General features: G+C 39.2%; 1 protein-coding gene across 4 annotated transcripts in view; it reads left to right on the top strand.

Moving 5' to 3' along the window:
• LIPC (lipase C, hepatic type) overlaps positions 1-23,585 on the top strand; it is a 51,193-nt gene extending 27,608 nt beyond the window's left edge. For 3 of the 4 annotated variants that reach the window (XM_027688745.1, XM_027688744.1, XM_027688746.1), the window contains 8 exons: positions 6,399-6,586; positions 8,191-8,370; positions 10,689-10,806; positions 12,814-13,047; positions 14,384-14,626; positions 17,943-18,063; positions 18,751-18,969; positions 21,399-23,585. In XM_027688745.1, the coding sequence (XP_027544546.1) occupies positions 6,399-6,586; positions 8,191-8,370; positions 10,689-10,806; positions 12,814-13,047; positions 14,384-14,626; positions 17,943-18,063; positions 18,751-18,969; positions 21,399-21,498 (1,403 nt within the window). In that variant the 3' untranslated portion in view covers positions 21,499-23,585. Of the gene's footprint in view, positions 1-6,398; positions 6,587-8,190; positions 8,371-10,688; positions 10,807-12,813; positions 13,048-14,383; positions 14,627-17,942; positions 18,064-18,750; positions 18,974-21,398 lie in introns of all 4 variants that reach the window. The other variant, XM_027688747.1, reaches the window with a different exon arrangement.
• The last annotated feature ends 201 nt before the right edge of the window (positions 23,586-23,786 follow it).

The following is a 23,786-nucleotide window of genomic DNA, read 5'->3' as shown; positions in this document are numbered from 1 at the left end:
GCTGAGGAGGGCCCTGAGGGGGAGCCGAGCGAGGGGCAGCTGAGGAGAGCCCTGAGGGGGAGCCGAGCCAGGGGCGGCTGAGGGCACTCGGCCTGTTCAGCTGGAGAGGAGGAGACTGAGAGGAGACCTCACCGCAGGTACAACTTCCTCGGGAGGGGAAGAGCAGGGGCAGGCACCGATCTCTGCTCTCTGGGGATCAGGGACAGCACCCAGGGAAGGGCTGGAGCTGTGTCAGGGCAGGGTCAGGTTGGATCTCAGGCAAAGGTTCTTCCCCCAGAGGCTGGTTGGGCACTGCCCAGGCTCCCCAGGGCAGTGGGCACAGCCCCAAGGCTGCCAGAGCTCCGGGAGGGTTTGGATGATCCTCTGGGGCACAGGGGGGGACTCTTGGGGATGGACCCGTGCAGGGCTGAGGGCTGGACTGGATGATCCTCGTGGGTCTCTTCCAACTCAGCACATCCTGTGGTTCTGTAGTCAGACAACAAAATAGCAACTTTTGATTTATCAGCACTCTTCTGTGAAGTTTTCACCTGATATAAAAAGACAAAAGGAACAGCCAACAGTTTGGAGGGTGGGTGTTATTTCTTTGCCTTCTGTTCTAACCATCACTTCAATACTTGGTTCTAAATAAAGGATATGGGAAAAATAAGTTTTGAAATTTCACATTGTAAAGGAGGGTTTTATGTGGAAGAGAAAGATTAAAAGAGTATGGCATAAGAATAAAAAAAGGTGATTCTTCTGAGAATTTTGAAGCAACCCAGTGTTCAAAATCAATGACAGTAAAACAAACTTAGGAAGAGAAGGAATAAAAATACATACTCCAATACATATAAATAATAAATACATAAGTCAGAGGAAAGCAAAAGGATAACCTACTATTTTTTTCTCTTAAAGAACACATTGCACTACCTTTTACTTCTCCTTCCCCTTCTATTGAAGCCACTAAATAGAAATGCCTTATTTGATTCATAAATGACTTGAGATATATCTCTGAATATTGAGATACACAACAGCAAGTGGAAACCAGAACATGATATTTAATCTGTTTTGCCACCTTTTTCAAGGTTTTCTAGCAAGAGTTACTGAAACAGTTTCAATGTCTCCATCACCTGACCAAGTGCATTCAAGAGAAATTTCAAATAAACAGCAGCACAAGATACATAAGTAGAGAACTCAAAATTAGCTGATGTCTTCTATCAAATTCTTTGATATAAGCAACTTCTGAGAGTAGGGTGCATGCCTTTATGCTTTACACCGCCAAGCAAATTGTACTAAATGATCTGTACCAAATACTTTGAATATATTTTACAATTCTTGCATATGCTATGAATTCAATACTGGGGTGTTTTTTTTCAAATGACTTTGCCTTTGGGAAGCATTCTAATTTTAAAAAAGAGAGGGAGAAATATCAGCTAGGTCTAAACTCCTTATTAACATGTTAACAACTCTTTTTAAATCATGATTCTGCTATTATTGAACAAGACAGTACATTCTCCTTCTCCAATTTCATGCACCCAGAAATTAATTCTAATTAGTAGTAACCAGAAAATGATAGGGATCTGGATCTCTGCTGACAGTACTAACAAGGTAGCTGATAATCACATCTGCAAACAAATTTCCCCATTTCTCAACCCTTCCACAAATAGCCCAGGTAAACAAAGAACACAGACCTGGAAGAGCAGAGCAGAAAAATCTTCCCTTTATTCAGCTGTGGGATAAGTTTTTCTCAGACCACTGTGCATCAAAACATGAGACCAATGCCTGATTATAAGGAATTCATGAAAGATCAGCAGCATTCAGACAGCAGAAAACAGAGATTTACCAGTGTTAATCATGTTTCAATACAGAATTAGATATTTGACTTCTGGTAGACATTGAATGGGTCTGATTTTCCAAGAAAACAAAAAATGTATCCTCTGCACTTTAATGGTAAAGAACCACAGGCAGACAGAATGACCCCTGATAACTGCAGAGCTGATTTTTGACCAGGAACACACACACACACCTTCCACTGACCATCTCATTGCCTCACTGATGAAACCAGGGCACCAGCCTCAGGGAATTCTTAAACTGGCCTCTTTCTAAACACATCTTTCTTCCCATTTCAAGACTCACTAATGCCACCTGTTAGTAGATTATCTGGATGGTTTGAAAGCCGTGCAACACACAGAGAAGTCAGTCAGTATGAGTGGTGTAATTTTATATGCTCTCCTCTTGGATTTTTCAACAGATTGGCAGTATGTTATCAGAGGGCTAACAATGGTTGGGTAATCACCCTTTGTGGCTGTTTGGGTACAAACTACACTTGTGGTGAGTTTGTTGACTTACCTTTGGCATGTCTGCATGCATATTAGACAAGAGAAACAAGAAATGACAACTCAGAAAACTATGATACTTTTCAGACAGAGAATCTAACACTGAGAAAAGTATCACCTACTCAATATTCATTTAAGTTTAAACCAAAAGGGAAGCTTTTTTTCAAAATGTCTTTTTCTGAACAGACCTAATAATGTTTAATCCAATTGTCAGTTTTTTCTTGCTCGCTATTTTTTAATTCATTCTTTGGTGAGCGATCCCTACTTTTCAATGGCAAGGTGAACAAGTTAAAGAGCGTGAAAATACAATGAAACTATTAGAAGTAGGATGGGCATTGCCTAAAGAAATAAACATTAATAATGTGAACAATAACGAAATGCTAATAGTGAGAAACAATAATTGAACTCTTATCTTGCACCCTTCAATGTACATTGAATTCTGATGGCTACTAGACCTACTACCAGGTATGTAGGTGTGTCACCTTATTTTATTTATTGTTTTTAAATCCCAAATAAAAATATTTTTATTTTGTTCAACTGGGAATCTCTCTTCTTTTTCCTTTTCAGTAAGGAAACATGATTATGTCAGGTCAAATATAAAAGTGCTTTGGTTTGTCTGCCAAAACTAACCCTAAAACATTTTGGAAGAAACTGCTCTATGGCAGTGAAGTGGTTTTACAAACCCAGCCATCAGTCTTTACTGCACCTCACAGAAACATCCTTAACATGAAGTAAGGAAAGGTAAAGGGCTGAATCTCCTCCAGGGTATCAAGAATTCACAATAACATTTCTTGCTCGGGTTACTGTTCTGCTCCGGGTGAAGGTAATTTATGGGAGCACGTGGATCAGTGTGGCCACGTTGCACTGCCTTTGCTGAAAGAATTCATCAAAGGAGGATCTTCACAGAAAAATGAAATTAAGTCAGCCCTGGGTAAGGGCTAATTTTCCAAAGAGAAACTCTTTGGAGTTTCAGATAGATCTTTTGGCAGATAGATTCTTGTGCAGTTTAATTTTTGTAGACTGACCTATGAAACTTTGCAGTTCTCTTCGATCATGTCACTGAGTCACTGGTATGACATTTTCAGCAGCAGTCTCTTGTAAAGCCAAGCTTTTCCAACGCTATTTCCTCCTTCATATCATGACAATCCTTAACAGACTGGAGCCGTTCCTTGTCGATTGACACGACAGGTCCTGTTGGAACTTTTCACAGCCAGGAAGTAGTTTGAGCAGTATTTTTAATACCCTCTCTCAGATTCACCAGCAAGCCCACAGCTCAGCCATTAAAGCACTTTCCCAGCCAGTGTATAAAGAAAACAGCTGTTTATTAGACTTGATTTCTGTAGTGTGTACAAACAGTACGGAGAGCAACAAAGCGCCTTTGCAGTGCACAAACACTGAGAGAGCAAAAAGAAACTGAACACAAGGCATTAAACAAAGGAAGGATGTGTACAATGGAACAGGCATAAGCTATTTATTTTTTGTTTGTTTTTCTTTTTATGCTAAAAATAGAAGACAATGCTTATCTTTGTACAGAGACTACTCACCAAAGCCTGAATAAACCGGAGGTCAAGAATATCAACATCATTAAAACTCTTTCCAATTTTCAGTTCTTTATCTAGATTCACTTTTTCCTGATATTACTTACTTCAGAAACTGAGCCCTCTCCCAAGGAAAAAAAAAAATCCAACAGAAATTCTCTTAAGTGAACATTTTAAGAGAGAAATGATCAGACCTAGTCCTAGCCATCTATCACAGTTAAAAGTGTCCTGAAAGAAAAATGTGAGACATTGAAGCTAAGAATTTGGTCAATCAAACCTTCAATAACTTTGAAGCTTTTTAAATTCCAGCTCTTGTAAAAGGCTGAACAAATTTCTACAATAACGTTTCCTAGCTATGAAACATCACATTGCCTGGAGTTACTTGGAAGGTACAACAATTAGCAACAAATAGAAAACAGTGCACATCCAGTGCAGGTCAGTTTAGGAGTTCTCTTTCTAGAATTGCCATTCACTTAAACAAATTAAATGTGCTGTTCTATCATGCCTTATCATTACACTGAAATTAAACCTTGAACGAAGTTTGTAACAAGACTGACACGTGGCAAAAATAGTCTGACCTTAACCCAGCACGGCTTCACGTTGGGGTTCTTTGTACTGTGCATCACAAGATGCTACTACTGCAAAAATAAAAACAGGGGAGTTTCCCATCATGAAATATGTTTGCAGGGTAAAGGCTCCTCTGTCAATGTACCACAAGTTCTTTGTAAGTTACCAAAATCTTATCAAGACAACGTATCATAGAACTTCAGGATAGATTTGCAGATACAAAGAAATGAGTATGCTAAGGCTTTAGGTATGTTCTGAAAACATCTACAGACATAAGAGTTGCAAGACGTACAAAAAAAATAGGAACTGTGCTGACTTAGAAGACAATATTTCTAACGTTGCTGTTATATTAAAGAACTTTTATTCAAGAAAAAAATTAGTTAAATTTTAATTCTTATGAGTTCTGTCTCAGCACAGATAATTTTAACTTCTCCGCAAATAAAATATTTCATTTTTACCCCCAAGAACATTTTGTTGGGCCTAAGTATAACAACAGCCTCCTGCCTGACCATTTCAGTGGTGCTGGGGAGCAGCTGTTGCCTCTGGAATTGGTAGCACCTGAACTTGGCAACAAGAGCTCTGTTCACTGTTCTGGGTGGGGTTAGCAATTGCCTTCACTAACTGGCACTGACATCCTCTCTTCCTACCAAAACCAGCTCCCTTAATGCACGTTGGAATTATATTTTCCTTTCTCACAGTCAAGTCCCAGTGACTCATGGTCAGTTTTGTTATTGATTACTACAGTCAAGTTGTTTTACCCTTGTGTCACTTCCAATTTATGAGCCCCATTTATAGAGAAATTCCAATCAACTGTATGACCTTGCACTTCATAGGAGATTTCTACCTGTTTCCCTTGCTGTATTTTCAAGGTGTCATCCAGCTCCTCATGTTTAATGGTTTGGTCTCCTCAGCATCAGTACTATGACCATGCTTTGTCAATCTTGTAGCTTTCCTGCCTGCTTCTTTAATGAAAATATTACAGTAATATTAGCCAAAATACTCTCCCCAAGGAACTCCATTAGTAAATTCTCTTCAATCTGAATGTTTCCTTTCCAACACTAGGAACTGTAACCTCTCTTTTGTCTAGTCCATCACACCTTACCTTCTCTTCTATTAATCCCCATTTTTTCTAGCTTTAGTAATAATTTATTATATGGATTTTTTCAGCTAAATCAATAATCTGAAGTCTCATTAGAAAGGTTTGTATGTCACAAGGTGCTTTCTGTAAGCTTCTGCTTTATTTTACTCAATTTTTCAGCAATTGCTCTATATTCATGTTTTTCCATCTAAGCTCACAAGGTTCATAAGAACACAGTTCACCCTGCCACCACTTTCTTACTTCACAGACATTTCTGAAAATGCCATCCTACATGTACCAAGCTATTTTACCTAGAAACAAACCCAAAAAATAATTATAACTAGAACAAGAACACTTCATCTTGTCTTTTCAGAGAAAAAGAATGATTTATGATGTGATCTAATAGTTTTAAACAGTCACCTAAGTCTCTAAGCAGAGTTATAACCCTGAATAAAATGGTTATTTCAGTGTAATGATTCTTGCTCAGCAATTAGTTGCAAATGCAGATTAGCAGAAATGCTCTGCAGTGTTCAGAGCCCATGGATGTGCTTGTCTGTGCACACACTGACATGGTGAAGCCTCAGCACCTGTCCTGTGGTTTTACAATCCTTATCCATTCTATAAAGGCCTGTAGCAATCAGATCAATATTTCCTGTGTAATTGTTATTGTTCAAACAGAGGGGCTCATAGGCACATATAGACCACTTATAGATCTCTCAAAAATGAGATCACTTTTTTGACCCAAAATGTACAGCTTAGCCCACCTGGAATAGGCAACAACTATACACAGCTTGAGTTCTAATCTTACTACTTTACTCTGTCTCACAAACTGTGTTGTACTGGTAACTTCTTCAGGTTTTAGATTCCTTCCTATTATGACTGTTGTTACAAATTCCATTTCAGAGGCACTGGAATCACAGAGTGAACACACCAGAACGAAGAAACATCAGAAAACCTCAGAAACCAGATTTCGACTCTATACTGATACAACTGAAGGCGACTGTCAGATCTTTTTAAATCAGCTGGAGACTCTTGAGAAATGCAGTTTCAATTCCTCCCTTCCTCTGGTGGTGATAGTCCACGGCTGGTCGGTATGAACTCACATTCTGTTTTTAATTCAAACTCCATCTGATCTGATACACTTTCCTTCTCATTACACTGCTGCCAAAAATATCTTCAGATATCCCGTTGGGATTACAAAGATGGTAGATTTCCCTGGTAGCAATCATGGCTAGAAATAATACATCCCCCACAGATTCTGAAGGAACAGCCTACAAGCAATTTTTCCCATGGGACTCCCATGCCAAGGATTAGACTCAGCCCCAGTTTAAAGCCAGCAGAGCTTGAACAAGTACATGAATTAATGTGCTGTGCTCCTGGAAGACTGAATACCAGTTTCATTTCCCTGATATGTTCACTGCCAGATATTTACAGACTTCTTGAAAAGTGCACACAATCTCCCCACACCTTTCTCACAGATACACCCTTAAAAAGAACTTCTCATAGCCCCTTGAGCTAAAAGTAAAGCCTTCAACATCAGTGAATTATAACTGAACTGCTTCCAGTTAAACTGTAAAAAAGCAATCCACCAGGAAAAACCTTTCTCAAAACCACAGCAATACCAAGAGCGACTTTTCATCAGCTTCAGTTGAAAAAGAAACAAAAGGCAAGAGAAGAAATTACATCACTTTAACAGGTCTTTGATTCTCACAGAGCCACTGTCCTTACCTAAGGTGGCAAAATGGATCTTCCTTGCACATCTTCAAATACTCAGAGAAACTCTGAACACCCCCCTTGATGCAGATAACTCTCTTAACAAACAAGGGCAGGGCTGACTCCAGATGAAATATTGCCTTAGACTACTTTAGCCAAGACTCACAAATAAGAATCTGTTCAAAACCTGCACCCCCCTCAAAGACAAACCACAGGCCTGAAGCTGCTGCCATTGAAGTTAATCATTCATATTAACTTCATTTGCAGAGGTGTTGGGTTCTTAGAGGAATATGCATGGAAACCCAGACCTGAGACTCCCAAATTCTGCTACACCAGAAGAGATAAGGGTATTTTATCAGTAAAGGAAATACATGCAACTAGAACAATTTAATCTGATAGATTAAATAATAATTCTAGTCCATCGGATCAGAAAAACGCTTTGATACAGAAAATTGTAATCAGGTGTTCAAAAAAGAATTACTCAAGAAAAGCAGCTCTCAAAATGGAACAGCTAGAGAAGATAAATGTTCGCTGGTCTGCAACCCTCCAGCTTCCCTCCCTCTCCAACTCTTTTACCTTACAGGAACAGCTTCTCTTGAATGAAATCAGAAATTTTCTGGGCATTTCTGTCTTTTCTTTTAATGACTAATAGCAGTTACCACCAGATGAGTTCAAATATTTTGGGACATCATTTTCACTGATAAGAGGTCATACTACAAAACATACATTGTTATAGAGTTCTTATATTGATTTTTAATTTTTTTGTCTACCAAACCCCAAAGATTCTCAGCAATAATCAGGCCGAAGCCCCTAAAATCCAGTTATCAGCATTAAATCCCTCCTTGTTCATATTAAGGTTTTTGTTTCTTTGAGCTTTTCACAAGAGATATTTGCCAGACACTATTTGGCATTGTTTTCTCATAACAGTGGTCTTTTTATTGTTTTGTTGTGTGTTTGTTTTGGGTTTTTTTTAATATAACAGGTGGATGGGATATTAGAAGGTTGGATCTGGAAAATGGCAGCAGCTCTGAAGGCTCATCATAAACCACTGAACGTGATTGTTGCAGACTGGCTGACCCTGGCTCGCCAGCACTACCCCATTGCTGTGCAGAACACACGCCATGTAGGACAGGAGATAGCAGAATTCCTGGAATGGCTGGAGGTAAGAGCCCCCACATCTGGAAAACGTTTCTTTGGAAAAGATTCATTTCCTTGTTCTTATGTTTCTACAAGCATTTTGAAGTACTATGCTGGCTAATGCTGTTCATTTCACTCACTCACATTTCTTTATTAAAGTGCAAATTTTTCTTCCATATAAACTTTGATAGGACATCATAAACTTTCACCATGCAATAGAAGAAAGCAAGTGGTCTTGCTTATTAAAATATTTTATATATCTTTAGAGGTAAGATAATTTCCTGCTATTTTAGCTTTTCCATTGGCATGTGTGTAGACACTACCACAGTCCCACCCTTTGAAAGCAGGCAGACATCATTTGCAAGCTGTTAGTTCAGCAAAATGGTTTATGTCACCTGTGCTTAACTCCTGCTTTTAATGCAGGATTCAATCATGTCTGATTTTTGCCACAGTTTCCCAAAGATTATGGTAAAGTGATGTAAAAGGAGACCTTTCCAGAGGACAGACATGCTTCACAAAGCAGATGACATGGAGGCAGCAGTGAGTGCAGAGACACACTAATACAGTGACTACTCATCAAAACTCCTGCTTCTTGGGGAGCAGTGGCCATGGCTGGATTGGAAAGGCAGAAAGCAAACACCAGAATGAGAATCACTCGGACAAATCAGGAAGCCTAAGCAACTCATATTGCATCAACCTCGAACACTAATTTAAGCTACCTAATTTGAAATGAAATCATACTTCTGTACCTGACAATGAATTTTTGAATACATTAATTTAAATAAGATGAGGCCTAAGGTGGAAGCTGAAAGATTTGTAGCAAACACCATCGAAGGTCTGAGCTGCTTCCGACTGGAATGGCAGAGCAAGAAGCTGCCAGATACCACACCCAGTTAGGGAAGACAGGCACAAAAGAATGGCAAAAGAGCCAGAGTCACTATTTTTCATTGAGACATTACAAGCAACTTTAGCTCTTGGTCAAATGCAGTTTAAGGTGCTGGAGCCTAAAGCGATTTTTGAAGCTGTTAATTATTGAATGAATCAAACGGTGGACTTTGTTCAGTTGCCAGGACACACCACACTGTCAACAGTAAAGGCTGTCTGTGATTTCTCTAGTGCCAACAAACAAATCCAGGCTTCAATAAATGACTCCTTGCCCCAGCACTGTAGGTAGCTTCTCTTGTACCATCATATGTTCCAGAATTTAAATATACTACAAATTTTCACACCATTAAATAGCTTGTGTTCAACCAGAAAATGTTAAACTGAGAAGGGGAGCTCAGGTTAAAAACCCCTTCATTCCAACTCCCCTAACTATCTCTGCTATGCTTACAGGCAGTCAATTATTTGAAATATTCTCAATAGATATAATAAAAGCTGCAGTGCTGCCCAACATTTTAATTAAGAACAAACAATAAGTAAATATTAGTGCTCTTAGTCCAAGAATTAATAGGGCAGGATCAGTAAAAACCTCGACAGCATCCATCTCAACACCACCTGAGAAGAAAACTGGTCAGATTCTGTGATTCCTAAGAGCTGCCCCTCTCAAAGAAACTTGCCAAGTTTCACCTCATCTTCAGAACAGATGGGTATCAAGACTGTACAACTCCACTGGGACAGGCAATATCCACAAAGAAATTAAAAGAGAGGTTTGCCTTTCCTGCAAGAAAAATATGCCATATTTTTCTTTACAAGTCAGAAAAACTTTGAGCCTTGCAGCTCAGGTGAAATGCTTAAGATATACATATACTGACTAGGTAGAAAGAAGGGCCTGAGGCTAATTCTGCTTCAATAGGTTTGTTTCAGATCAGATACTCAGCTTTGTACAAATCAGTCCAAGAAATATCACTGCCAGATCACTTAACATGTCTGATCAATCTTTCAATACCTTGTCTTCTCGTTTACCTTGTGCTTGTATCTCAGGTCAAAACAGCAAGGCACTTCCTATGGAGGATTGTTTTACCCTGAAGTTAAAGGACAGATAATCATTTTACAGTCACAGGAAAGTCAGACGCTGCAGACAAAAGGCAATGCACATTTGCATCACTTGCTACAAACAACAACAAAAATCCTACTCTCTGTGTTGGTGGTTTTCCTGTAGTAGGAGGAGGTTTTCTAAGTAGCAGTGCGTAAATATGTGGCATTTTCCTGCTGCATGAAAAGGAAGCAAGGAATAATACTCAGCCAGTGAAGAAATTTAGTGAATTATTCACACACTTCATTTGACCACCACCATCCACATACAAATTTCGTGTGTTATAATTCATGGTATTTCTAGCTTGTAATATGTATTTCATTCTTTCACATTTCCTGCATCTAAATCAAGTTGCCACTATCTTCCAGGAATCCATTCAATTTTCCAGAAGCAATGCTCATCTAATTGGGTACAGCCTAGGAGCTCATGTTTCAGGATTTGCTGGAAGTTTTATCAGTGGTACAAAAAAGATTGGAAGAATTACAGGTAAAAGACTTATAATTTTAAGAAATATAATAGCCAACTGAATTAAATTATGCAGACATTTGACATATTAACGTCATATTGACAATTAGCTGTTGAATAAGCAATATTCACCACAGTTTAGAAGTTTCATCCCATTGGTCTGGAAATTAGATTAAGAAAATTTAATGAAAACATTTTTCAAAATTAACTCTCATAGTGTTTCTATCTTTGATCTCTCTTACCTCAGTCCAAATTATGACATACAGAATATACAAACATGGGAACTACAAACCCAAAGACTCAAGCTGCATGTTGCTGCATTTATCTTGTATCTGTTCTCAGTCACTGGTTAAACTAAATGTTAGCCACAGACCTTGGATCTTCGGTCATTGTCTTGACCCAAAGTCATTCAAATATACTGTTCATTGTTAGCAAGTCATTTTAAAAAAAAATTAAGGAAATTGTCTAACTGTGCTTGAGCTTTTAATTATGGTACAGTGCTCACACAGTGAATTCAAGCCAGTTCTCCTGTGGCAAAAATGATAGTTCTGGATTACATTTTACAAAATGCATATCATTAGAATATCCCTAATAGATGCTCAAAATAAACGAAGTTAACCCCTAACACTTGATTATTTTGACTAGTGGCATTCTGAACTTTCTGTAAAGTTTTGTAACTGTACTAATTATGGGTGTAATGAAAACACATTTATATTGTTATTGGTACTCTGCACACAGTACCTGAACTAATGCCCCCTGACAGCCTAAAAAAGGTAAAACCAAAACAGAAATGCATTTTACACAAGGCCCACATCAGCTACATTTAATTCATCAGAGAAAAGATTTTACTTTAATCAGCTTTAGAAGTGAGGCAAATATACATGATACATGTACATACATATGAATATACATGAATATATCTTGAGGTCACAACTCTAATCTTGGATTCATTGCCACATACCACAGTCCTTTACACAATCAGTTCTTGTGGCACTGCCTGCATGACAAGAAGCTGATTTTACAAAATACATCATGATACTACACCTCTGCATACACTGAAGGACTTCAGGTCCCCAGCACTGCTTGTTCAAACCTTATTAGTACATAAAACCTTGATAATGGATAAGTAAAAAATATAAGAGCACGTTATTTTTTGTAACAGCTATATGCATTCTTCAGCAGAAGTTGTTCAGACTTGTAACAATAAGCTCCAAAACTTAACAGTGATAAAAGTTATTAAAACTAAAAGGAAATGTATGCCTTCAAGGTGACTTCCCTACTTGTAGCCTGTGTTATTAGTCTTGTCTGGTTACATCTATGCTATGTTATTCCACAGTACCAACTGAAGAATATCAAATTTAGAAGCTTCTCCTCAAAACTGAATGCAGCTTTCAACTAAACAGAAAGTTCTCTTCCATAAATCAACGCCAAACCAAGAAGAGCACCATACAAAAAAGATCTAGCAAACAAAAATCAGCAAGACTTGCTAAGTGGAATATTATTTTTCTGAATACTGTAATGATCTGCCTTGAAGACTTTTCAAGTTGAAAAATCATTATAAAGAAAATCCACCAGACATACAGCCCTTTTAAGCAATAAGTGAAGCTTTAAAAAGCTTCAGGTCCCAAATGTGGGCTAAAAGTCAACCTTGTTGTGGGACTGGTGTCTCCAAAAGGGGCTCTGAAACACCCGACCTCCAGAGTTTGAAAGAACAGAACTGTGTAAACATCCCTGCAGTGACAGGGTGGCAGTGAGCAGGTTTGTCCATGACAAACACATCTATCTCTGGGCCTGTGGCCTTGTGCAGGCAGCACTCACTGTTTGTTACAGCGCCTGTGTTTGCTTTACTCTCTGCTGTAACCACGTACCCTCTGCAGGACAAGTGTTCTTAGCATTGTTTCCATCAGAGAAAGACCTTGGAAAGTACCAGTGCTGCCTGCTTTTAAATATTTATCAAAGACTTTCCTTACAGCAGTAGAACAGTCCTTCTGCACTAAATGACAAAGGAATTATTTGCTTTTCTGGCAGGCCTTGACCCCGCCGGTCCCCTGTTCGAAGGAATGTCACCAACAGACCGTTTATCTCCAGATGATGCAGATTTTGTAGATGCAATTCATACCTTCACTAAACAGCACATGGGTCTCAGTGTGGGCATCAAGCAGCCTGTGGCTCATTTCGACTTCTATCCCAACGGAGGCACCTTCCAGCCTGGCTGTCACATCCTGCACGTCTACAACCACATCGCCCAGTTCGGGATCACCGGTAAGGACCCAGGGCACAAAGCATTGCACTGGCAGGACCTCTGGGAAACTGCACAGCTCTGTGACCTCAAACAGCTTCCAATGGGAGTATTAGCACCCCTTATATGCAAGGAAATTTCTTGTCTAGAAATCAGCTATGTGATTTTTACATGTACTGAGTTCAAAACTGGTTTTCCTGGCTCCAATGAGGAGCTGGGCTGTCCAGCACTCCTGAAAATGAAAACATCCTGCTGTCAAGCACCTCTGAGTAATTTCAAAGGTATGTTTTAGCAGTAGGGGAAATGAGAAAACTTATTCTAATTAAGCCAGATTCATCTAGTGTGCCATTAATTATTTCAAATCAAATAAAACACAGGTCTGTACTACTCACCTCCTTAGTTCACCTTTTCCTAACTCCCTGTCCTTCAGCTCTGTAGATGATGCTCCCTCTAGGACCTGGCTGACAGTGTTCCAGGCTGGGGTTTATTTATAGAAGCTTATTTCCAATGTACCTAAACACAAACGTATAGAGAAACTGATGCAACATACTGAAAAAAGATAAGGTACTGATGAGCAGTGACAACCAGGACTGCTCACTGAAAAACCCTAAAGAGAGCTGCTCACCCAGAGCATGACTTTGTGAAAGTATTTCTCAGGTATCATCACACGCTGCCTAAACACAGGCCTGACTTTTTAGCAGATAAAACACAACAAACGAGCAACCAAGCACAGGCTCAAAAGCTTATCAATGGACATATATAAAAACAGTTCACCCAATTACACAAAATAATTTTTGTAATTTGATGGCTCTTAAGGAACAAAAAGATACTTCTCATAAAAGCATCTCTATGTATTTAATAATTTTTTTATCTGTTTAATACATTTTTTTGCTCTTTTTTCCCCAGGAGTGGATGCAAGTAAAATTCAATATGAATGTTTTTCACTCTAAAAGGGATAAAATATTATTTTACTTCATAAGCATCCAAAAGACAACCACTCAGAATGAGACTGCTGTCTTTAATCTGGCATGATCTGAAAGACTGCACGTCACCTCATATTGTATTTTATATTAACCAAAACAGCCAGGATAATGTAATTAAGGTTCATATTTACAGTCTGATACAGTCAGGCTAGAGAAGTTTAAGCAGCAAATTATTCAATTTTATTAGCTATTTTTGAATTATCCTAAAAGTTAAATTGCTACAATGCATGATTTTGGAGGCAAAATCACGACGTAAAGGGCAATAAGGGGATGGGGGGGAAACAGTAACATCTTTGTAGTTGGTTACAGTACTCCTCTGCAGCTGAAATGGTAAAAAGGAACAATGGCATGTAAAATTTTGTTTGCATTTTTTCAGGCATCACTCAAGCTGTGAAATGTTCCCATGAGAGGTCAGTTCATCTGTTCATTGACTCTCTTCTGCACAAGAACAAGCAAATCACAGCTTACTGGTGCAACGACATCAACACCTTCAACAAAGGATTGTGCCTCAGCTGTAGGAAGAACCGGTGCAACACCCTGGGCTACAACATCAGGGAGGAAAGGCTCCCAAAGAGCAGACAACTCTTTCTGAAAACAAGAGCACATATGCCCTTCAAAGGTTTGTGGGAATACTTGTTACAGCAACCAGATTATCACAAAGTGAGAGAACGAGCCTAAGCTTTGTGGTCCTATTTACTCATTCATTAAAGCTTATAAAATCTGTGGGAATAATCAATTTGCTGAGACAACTGAGAATCTCACCCTGATGCCTTTCCATCAAGATCCTGGCTCTTAATATTTCTGTGGGAAAAACCCTGCTGCACACTTGCCCCAGGCTAACCATGGATCCAAGGCCCTGGAGATGCTTGGGGTCCTGAGCTGCAGGATTTTCCTACAGCTGGCCTGTGCAGGTCTGTTGTAACAGATGCAGGCATACAGCCAAGCTGAAAAAAGCAGCATAATTGCTCTGGAAGGCCTGTAAAACATCCTGTTCCAAGTTTGCCCAAATTTTATCTGCAATTAGTCTACGAGATGACATACAAATTACTACTTTTCAAACAATGGACAGACAACAGCATAGTGTGGACTTTTACAGGGCTGAACTGCAGCACTAAAATAAAGACTGGCACTGTAGCTTCAGTCCTACTAAATTACTTTATCGAGAGTGCAAACTAACAATTTTCTAAGCTCAGGGAGACAGTCAGTGTGGTTTTTTGGCCATACGACCAGACAGAGGGGACGCAGCCTGACAGGGGAGCAAGGCCTTTCTGCCAGTCCCCAATACAGTCAGCTGCCTCATGGCTGTTGTTGAGCAGACATTCCCTTGCCAGTGGCAACGTTTATGTATGTTTTATAGCAAGAAAAGCAGGACTGTGTGGGATAATAGGCAGGGACATGCTTCTTCCAAGGGGCTTTCAGCGCTGGGACTCCTGGCACACAGCATTCCTCCTCACCACCTCCTTCCCCAGCACACGAGGCATGTGGGGAGCAGCAGTGTGGGGCAGCCTGGGCAGGGCTCCTGCGTGGAGCCAAAGTCACACACATGGAGGAGACTCCCCTCGGGCTGAGGTGCTGCTCCCCGGGCCCCCAGCACAGCCCCGGCACAGCCCTGGCCATGAGGGTCCCACAGCCCCTCTCCTGCTGCCAGGGATGTGCCAGGCCAGAGCCTCCCTTCTGATGGAGGGCTCAGCCCTCTCGTCCCTCCCCCTGCACTCTGCAGCTGGGAGGCACTTTGGGTGACCACAGTGCACCCCTGGCATGGACACCTAAGGGCCTTGCAGTCCTGAGAGAAATGCCTTAAAATGCTGCTTGCATTATACAGCTTGTTTCCCCACAGAGTCCAGTTGCTCAACTGCAATATCACAGATTCAAATTTTAAAACATACAAAAAATTAAAAAATTGTTTTACAAGTACATGAAGTCTTTCACTAGCACAGCTATGAAATATTCAGTGATGATTCCAGAGGGGTCTGCTCAGCCCTGATTGCTACTCAGAGCAGCTGAATCTCCTGAATTGCTTCTTAATACTGTTTAAAAGGGTTCGGGAGGCTAATTGAGGTAGATTTAAAAATTCTAGAGGCTGCTGCAGTACAGTCAGTTCCTTGTCAGATCAGGGAAGTGGCTGGTTCTGGGGCCACAGTGTCCCCTGTCACCACACCTGGGCACAACGGTGCAATCCCTGTGTTGCATTCTTCTCTGGACATGGAGCCGGTTTCAGCTTGTGGTAAAATATCTGCATCCTTTTGGCTTTGATTTCAATTTAAACACGTTGCATTTTTATGCTTGGAACTGGTTTTGCATCAAAAAAACATCCTTGGGCATATGCAGATAACAGTGCCCCAGATAATGGTCTCCTTTCACAAAAGTTCCCAAACAAAGCAGCAACTGTGGGAGGGTGCTCACAAAGTCATCTTTGTAATGCTTTTAAAAAAACGTTTGAAGATCATGTGAGAAGCCCAAACAGAAGAAATTTGAGAAACTCAGCATTACACTTCAGAATCCTCTGCGCCTTCGTAAAATCTGACATTTCATTTTCAAGTTAATGGCATTATGTTCTGGAGAGTACAATAATCCACTTCAAACAAAAAAGCCCGTTGTCACAAACAAGTTAACACTTACTATAAGGCTGTGATGGGACCCCGAGTTGGAGATTTTACATGAATATGCTCACCTTTTTCCTTAAAGTGAGCCCCACAACCACAGCAAAAGCCTAGGCTGTATCTGAACAGACACCAAACAATCAATTTTTACAGGGAGAGAAAATTCAGAGAAAGACAGATTAATAATAAAAGTGATCTGTAGACAAGCCTCTCTGCCTTCATCTTCATCAAGTTTGCAGCAAAGGATCAGCCATTTTGTCTGATCTACTGAATGACATGTTTTCAGAAGAAAATACATTGTTCACTAACATACAACAACTGTAAAACAACAACAAAAACATACAGCTTTTCTAGCAAGTACCTTCATTGTGAACACCCTGAGCTGCAAAACCAAAAAAAAAAAATCTATCTGTGCATACACAGAAAAACATAATTCCCTTGGCAGTATGTGGTGGAGCCATTCTCAGGTGTAATGAGGACTGAAGTGGGTGAAGAGACTCTACTCAAAAACTAGTGTGCAGTAATGTTCCTTTACACCTAAACCTACCCATTTTGTCTAGAAGGTGGCAGATAGAATGACCAGATGGAAGAGTTCTGGACCTTCAAACTGTGTGCACATGCTCTAACTGTATGTTGTTGTGGGTTTTTTTTTTTCATAATTTACAAAATATCAAACTACTCACAATCAGAACAGTGATGACTTCTTAGGCATTCTTCCTTCTGACAGTGTTCAGTTCAGACTTTCCTAAACACTGTTCTTCTAGAAACCCACCAAATCTTGAAGCATTAATGACATCTTTCTCATAGTAATGTGCTTGAACAAAGTAATTTTGTTAACAGAGGCACGTGAAGCACAATGGATCATTATGCAGTCAAGGAAAGTTTGTGAGCCATCTGTTTTGCAGGGCAATTTTCTAGTTGATCAGAGAAAGAGCCTGAGCACACTGCATAAGGGCTTCAATCCACATCACACATCTCTGGTCATGCCCAGTCACAAGGATTCATCTGGTCAGTACACAGAGGGTTTGCCAGAAATTCTAAACTTAAGAAAAGCTGCAATATTTCCCATGGAAGAATGTTTTATCCTAAAGGGAAACTCATCCCAGATTACCTTTTTTCTCTGTCCTTTTAAGTAGAGCAATAGGGCTGCAAACCTTAGGGGATTACACAGCACAGCAACAATCAGAAAAAAAAGATTAAGTTTTAATTTCAGCAAATTAATTTGAAAAATAAAAATCAGGTTTCTGCTTTGAAAGGCAAATTTTTTTTGCCTAAGAAATCTATTTTTTCTTCGACCATTAATTTTGTCACTTTGCAAATTCTTCCCTTCTCCAGTGTATCATTATCAGTTCAGGATCCACATCATCAATGAAATCCAAGGCAAGCCCATAGACCCAACTTTTACCATGTCTCTGATGGGGACTAAGGAGGATGCTAAAAACCTGCACATCCCACTGTGAGTATTGGTGTCCCCTGTCATTGTGCAAAGGTGCCAGTTAGCAAAACTATTAATTGATAGTCATGCTGGGAGTGAAATGGTTCAGTACAGATAAGTGAACTGAGAATTGCCCTCTCTTCATTCACACTGCCTAAAAATCACAAGTTTTTCAACATTCATACAGATTTTGCATAAAAAATATCTATAAAACAAACAGCAGATTTGGAAGTTTCCTGTCCACTTATGTTCTGTCCATCCCATGGCTATGACAGGGAGATCCAATCAATTAAAACACAAATAAAAAATCAGCTGTAATTAAGATAAAGAATGTTGGATATTTATCAGGATGGACACCATTTGTATTAACAAAAGCAAAGGTGACAGAGCAGGTCAGCATTTGTTGTAGCAGACAAAAGATGTAACACAGATGTTATTATGGGACACCTTTCTTTTACTGTCAGAAACCACTCCTGCTTCAAAGGTTTTCAAGCTTCTCCCACTTCTGCTTCTTTCCTACCATGGTTTCATATTTCATCACTTTATGCATCAGAAGGAAGAGTATTCTAGAGACTGTAATGTTTTGTCCTAGAGAAGGAGGAGGAAACATAGTTCTTTCTTTGGTCTTAGAGAGAAAACAACTTTTTTTTTTTTTCACTTTATTCCATAATAATTAAGACAGCATTATTCTGGTTTTATGTTCTGTAGAGTTGAAGGTATTACTGGGAACAAAACCTACTCTTTTCTCATCACCCTGGATACTGATATCGGTGACATAATAATGATCAAGTTCAAATGGGAAGGAACTCCAGTTTGGGAAAACATCTGGGACACAGTGCAAACCATAATACCATGGACAAAAGGCACCCGTCGACCAGGACTCATAGTGAAGGCATTAAGGGTGAAAGCAGGGGAAACACAGCAAAAGTAAGTGTAATGAAAACAATAATATCACCACAGATGTTTGGCACACAGGATATCCCAGACAAAATACAAGCACCTGAGTCCCCAGCAGTCACACCAACAGTGAATTTATCCATGTTCAACTTCTGCCTTCCCCTCCCCTGTCCCTCAGATCAGACTGCATGATTTTTAGGTGGCTTCAAGAATTTGTTTGTTCTCAGATCAGAAATGAGTAATGGGAAATGCTCTGGCTCACCAGTGCCACCCATGTGAGTGCCAGGCAGACAGGCCCTGGGTGCCAGTTTCACTGATACTTGGGACTAAAGAATAGAGAAACCAGCATACACATCTGAGCAAGAATTTCAACAAGTTTTACAAAGCAATTACTCTATAAAATTAACTGCAATTTCTGACATTTTTAGAATGAGATCACCTCACTCCATAAGTACCACATGAAATGTCAATGAAACAAGACACTATGTAAGATAAATGTTGATTCCAACATTTAGGTCATGAAGTATTCAGATTCCTACATACAAAAATATTAACTGACTTTCCATACCGACTTCATAGAGAAACCCAGCATCACCATTCTTGAAAATACTCATTAGAAGGATCCCATGCAGAACTACACAGTCCTGTGATTCCTTCTGGTGTTTTTTCTCCTGATTATTGCTTTGAAACTGGATTGCCCAAAGTGGCCTTGTTTTCTACATACAGCAACGTGCACAACACTTCTGAAACTGCTTATTCATACAGAGACATTTCAGCCAGAAGAGAGAACTTGTAATGATTCCCACTGCTTTCATCTTTTGAGAAATTTTAACTGAGCAGTTTCATTAAGTTTAATGAGAAAAGCACACCTTACCTTGGAACTGTGGCTCAGTCTTAGAAGGCAATTTTCTTTGGTACATTCTCTTTCTTACCACCACTGGTTATAAGCAGTGCAGACTTCCTGTGGAACAACACTTAGTGGCAGAGCTGCATCTCCTCACAAAAGACAAATCAGATAACTTAAAGAGATATTTCATGAAATGATTTGTGTGTGCTGGAGGGCAGAGGAGTGGTCATATTTTCTTAGGTTTAACCTTCCTGAAAATGTATTTTGAAAGTATTTTCCTAACCTGGCACTTGGCACATGCTCCCATCATTAAGAAAAAAAAGTTTCTATAACACCTCCTGCTGTTTTAAAAGCCATGACCCCAAATCAGTACTGACCTAGCTGCCAGAGCAAATTAAAGTGCAGCATACACCACAAATTAGAGAGCTCTGTTTAAATGCAGATTTTTGTACCTTGAGAAAATAAGAGTGAAGGCTGTGAAAGGCTCAGGTCAGGTACAGTCATTTTGCAAACCAGAAAGCTCCTGTCCAACCCAGCTGTGTCAATAACCTGGCACAAGCCAATTACTACTGATGTGCTTCTTAAGAAATTCTAGGAAATGGGTAACTGAGGTGGGCACTCATACTAATAAAAAGTTAGGCTGGTATCCTCAGGTACCTAACACTCCTCAGAAGTTTTTTTGTTGCAAATAGAAGTGGGAGTCTGTGTCAAGCTTTTAGTGGATACTGATCATGGGCTGGGTTTTGTTCTGTGCAGTCTGGGCAGTGACATGTTACTGCTGAAATACTGCACTGATGCTTGGGGGGAAGGAAAGATTCTAAAAGGAGGAACAAAGGACACTCAAGGACAAGTATTGTCTTCAAAGAAAAGAGGTGTGCAGGTTCCTGTCTTCCTCAACAGACCAAACATTGTGTATTACAGAATTAGCAATCTTGGAAATTCAGTATTTAAAAAAATATGGTAGGCACAAGATGTGTTTGGAGTTGTCCTACCCTTTCTCAGATTTGAACAAGTTCACAATATTTTATCTCCATGTATCTTTACCTCTCAGTATTTGTGATCTTAATCCAACAAAGGAAAATTCATCGTGTATATAATCTAATGACAAACACTTAAGATACAACAACATATACTTAAAAAGCAGGTAAAAGACCATTATGAGGAATAAAATACCAGATTCCAACATGTTTGGTTTCAAATATTTCTACAGCACATTTAGTTGCTGATGTTGTCAGCATCCTGCACAGCTGATATTTAGCAAACTCCCACCTAAATACCAGTATTGCAGCTATTACTGGTATCCCAGCAGCCCAAATAGGGCAATCCTGGTGGTAATAGTAGGAGTTGAAACCATGACAATGCCCTGCTGCCAACACAAACCCCAATCACAGTGAGGGTGTGCTGAGGGTGTGCTGTGGAGAGCAGCACGTGCGGTACAACACACTCAGCACACGGAGCTGCCTCCTCCTTTATTCTCTGTACCCACGGTCTGGCAGTCAGATAAACCCATTTCCTCACAAGCCCATAAAAACAATCCCTTCCTGGAAAAGACAGGATAAAGAACATGAGCTCCTAACTAACATTGTGCTTACATGCTGTGTTTCCTTTCTAGAATGACATTTTGCTCCCAAAGCATCGACAACGTTCACCTTCATCCATCCCAAGAGAAGACATTTGTGAGGTGTGAAGATCTCTATCAGAGAGAAAACTGAGAATGAGCAGGAACACAAAAAGCAAACTACTCACCAAAGTATTCAAAATGCTGTATACCTGGCAAAATGATTTAAAAACACACAGTTACATTAAATATCCTAGTAGGTTCAGAGTAGTGAAGAAAATACATTAAAATATTTAGATTTTGTGATGCAACTGTGCTTTGTTCATCTACGAGCCTACTCTGGAAATGACTGAGCAACTTCATCAAGGCAACAGTCAATTATAAACTGTTTAAAGTCTGAAAAAAACATCTGCTCACCAGAAATAAAAGTATTGCTATTTGAAAGAATCATTGCCACAAGCCTTCGAAAAACCTATGTTTTGTTGGATTTAAGGGGAAAAAAAAGAGCCTCAAAAGGAGTATTTCCCATTAAATACTTTGAAACATTAATAGAGTTAATATCAGGTAAAACTTTCCTAAATTATTTCCTAATGCAGGAGGAGTTAATTAGTTCATAAAAGAAAATACTCCCAAATAGGTAACAAAATGCATCTCAACCTACAGAATGCTTGAGCTGCCATAACCATGACAAGCCCAATAACTGTATCACCTAAAAACTCTATACTAAACTTTGCTCTATTTGAAAGTGCTTTGCTGTTTAACTATTTTAATTAAAGAACTGATTTAAATTACTAGCAGTTTAATAATTTCAATGATGCTTAGTGTACTATATAAAATTCTAGCACAACTAATTGCAGTTAATTTCTGCATTTAAATCAAACTCACCTGTTCAGGTAAGGCCTGAGAGTTTTAGATTCTAAATCACTGTATACCAGATTTTAGCATAACTTGAAACTACCACAATAAATGCAAATGCTAAAATCCTCCAACAGCTTCAGAGCATATAAACAAACTTTACAGAGTCAAACATATACAATTCCCTCGTTTCCTATGTCAGAATATAAACTACAAAAAGAAACATTATTGCCTCAGATTGGTTTTATTCCCAGGTTAGTACGAACTGAAATAGAAATCAATATGTATGTATTTCATTTGTCCCTTTGTAATGCTAAGCACAAGATTCATTAAAATGATGTTTCTACAACTCTGCATTTTGAATGCAATTTGTGTTAAATGTTCTCCAAATTGTAAAAAAAAAGTGCAAGAAACTGCTGAGCCATGGAGGAAAGCATATTGTTCGTACCAAGATACTGCAGGGAATTTTGAACCAAAATATCCAGGTGTTATCAGGAGGAAAGCGAGATTTCTTTAGAAAGTATGACAAATGAAGGAGTTTTAAAAAGCATGACAAAAACAAGCTGAGCAGAGTGAGCAATGCTGCAAGCAGTGAGCACTGATCCAATGTTGAATGCAGGCACCTCTGCCAACCATTCACAGCATTAACCTCTAACTTTTACAAGCTGTTGTCCCTTCCTGAGGTGCAAATTTCAGAAGCTGTTTCAATATTTAAAATGGCCACTGGGAATTGCATCTTGATCAGGATGAATATTTAAAGATTTAGATACAAATTCCATACTAAAGAATCTTTAGACCCTCACTGAAAACAAACGTTTGTGCTTTGAAAGATTTTGTTCAATGAAGCAAACTGTTTTTTTTAAACACAAAAGCATTTCCACCTTCTATGTCAAAAATCACAATTCGAGTGATTAATTCCATGCTTCAGGTTGCTATCCCAAATATTTAAATTTTGTAACAATTATTTTATTAAAGCTCTGTAGTATGTAGTTTAGTCTGTGATTGTGTAAAAATCACTTGCTTAAACACAACAGCAAAGTCAAATTAGGAGCACACACAGAAGAAGGAAATTTCAGCCATAAGTATTCCAGGTGGAAAAAGGGTCAGGGTTGTCTATAGTGTGCTGAAACTCAAGTAACAGGGATACTGCAGTTTTTTTGGGAGAAACCATTCTCCAGTTCAACTGAGACAAGCTGGTATATCCTCAGATAAGATTATTTGAAAATTTTAAAAAGCCAAGTAGGAAAATTAAAATAACATTCAGTATTTGAACTCTTGTGTATAAGAAGACACTTATTCTGAAGCCATTTTTCCAAAAACAACTGTCCCAATTAAAAATTCTGTCCATTTGTAATGACAAATTAGTCATTACACTAATTTCTGATCTAAAAATAAAATAAAGCACAATTTGCAACGTACTCAGTTTCACATAATGCCTGAATGTAATACTGAAATCATACCTAGAATTTCAAGTGCCTTCCTTTGTGCTCATTGGGATTCTCCCTGTCTCACTCCAAACAACTGACTGGAGACCATGGAAGCCACCAGGTGCCTCCTCCTGGGAGAGAACTCACAGCTCAGAATGAC

The sequence above is a fragment of the Neopelma chrysocephalum genome, unplaced genomic scaffold (assembly GCF_003984885.1).
Source record: "Neopelma chrysocephalum unplaced genomic scaffold, ASM398488v2 Primary Assembly neopelma1_75, whole genome shotgun sequence".
Lineage (NCBI taxonomy): Eukaryota > Metazoa > Chordata > Aves > Passeriformes > Pipridae > Neopelma > Neopelma chrysocephalum.
The sequence above is the reverse complement of the archived record's forward strand: the minus strand, read 5'-3'. Positions and strand labels throughout refer to the sequence as shown.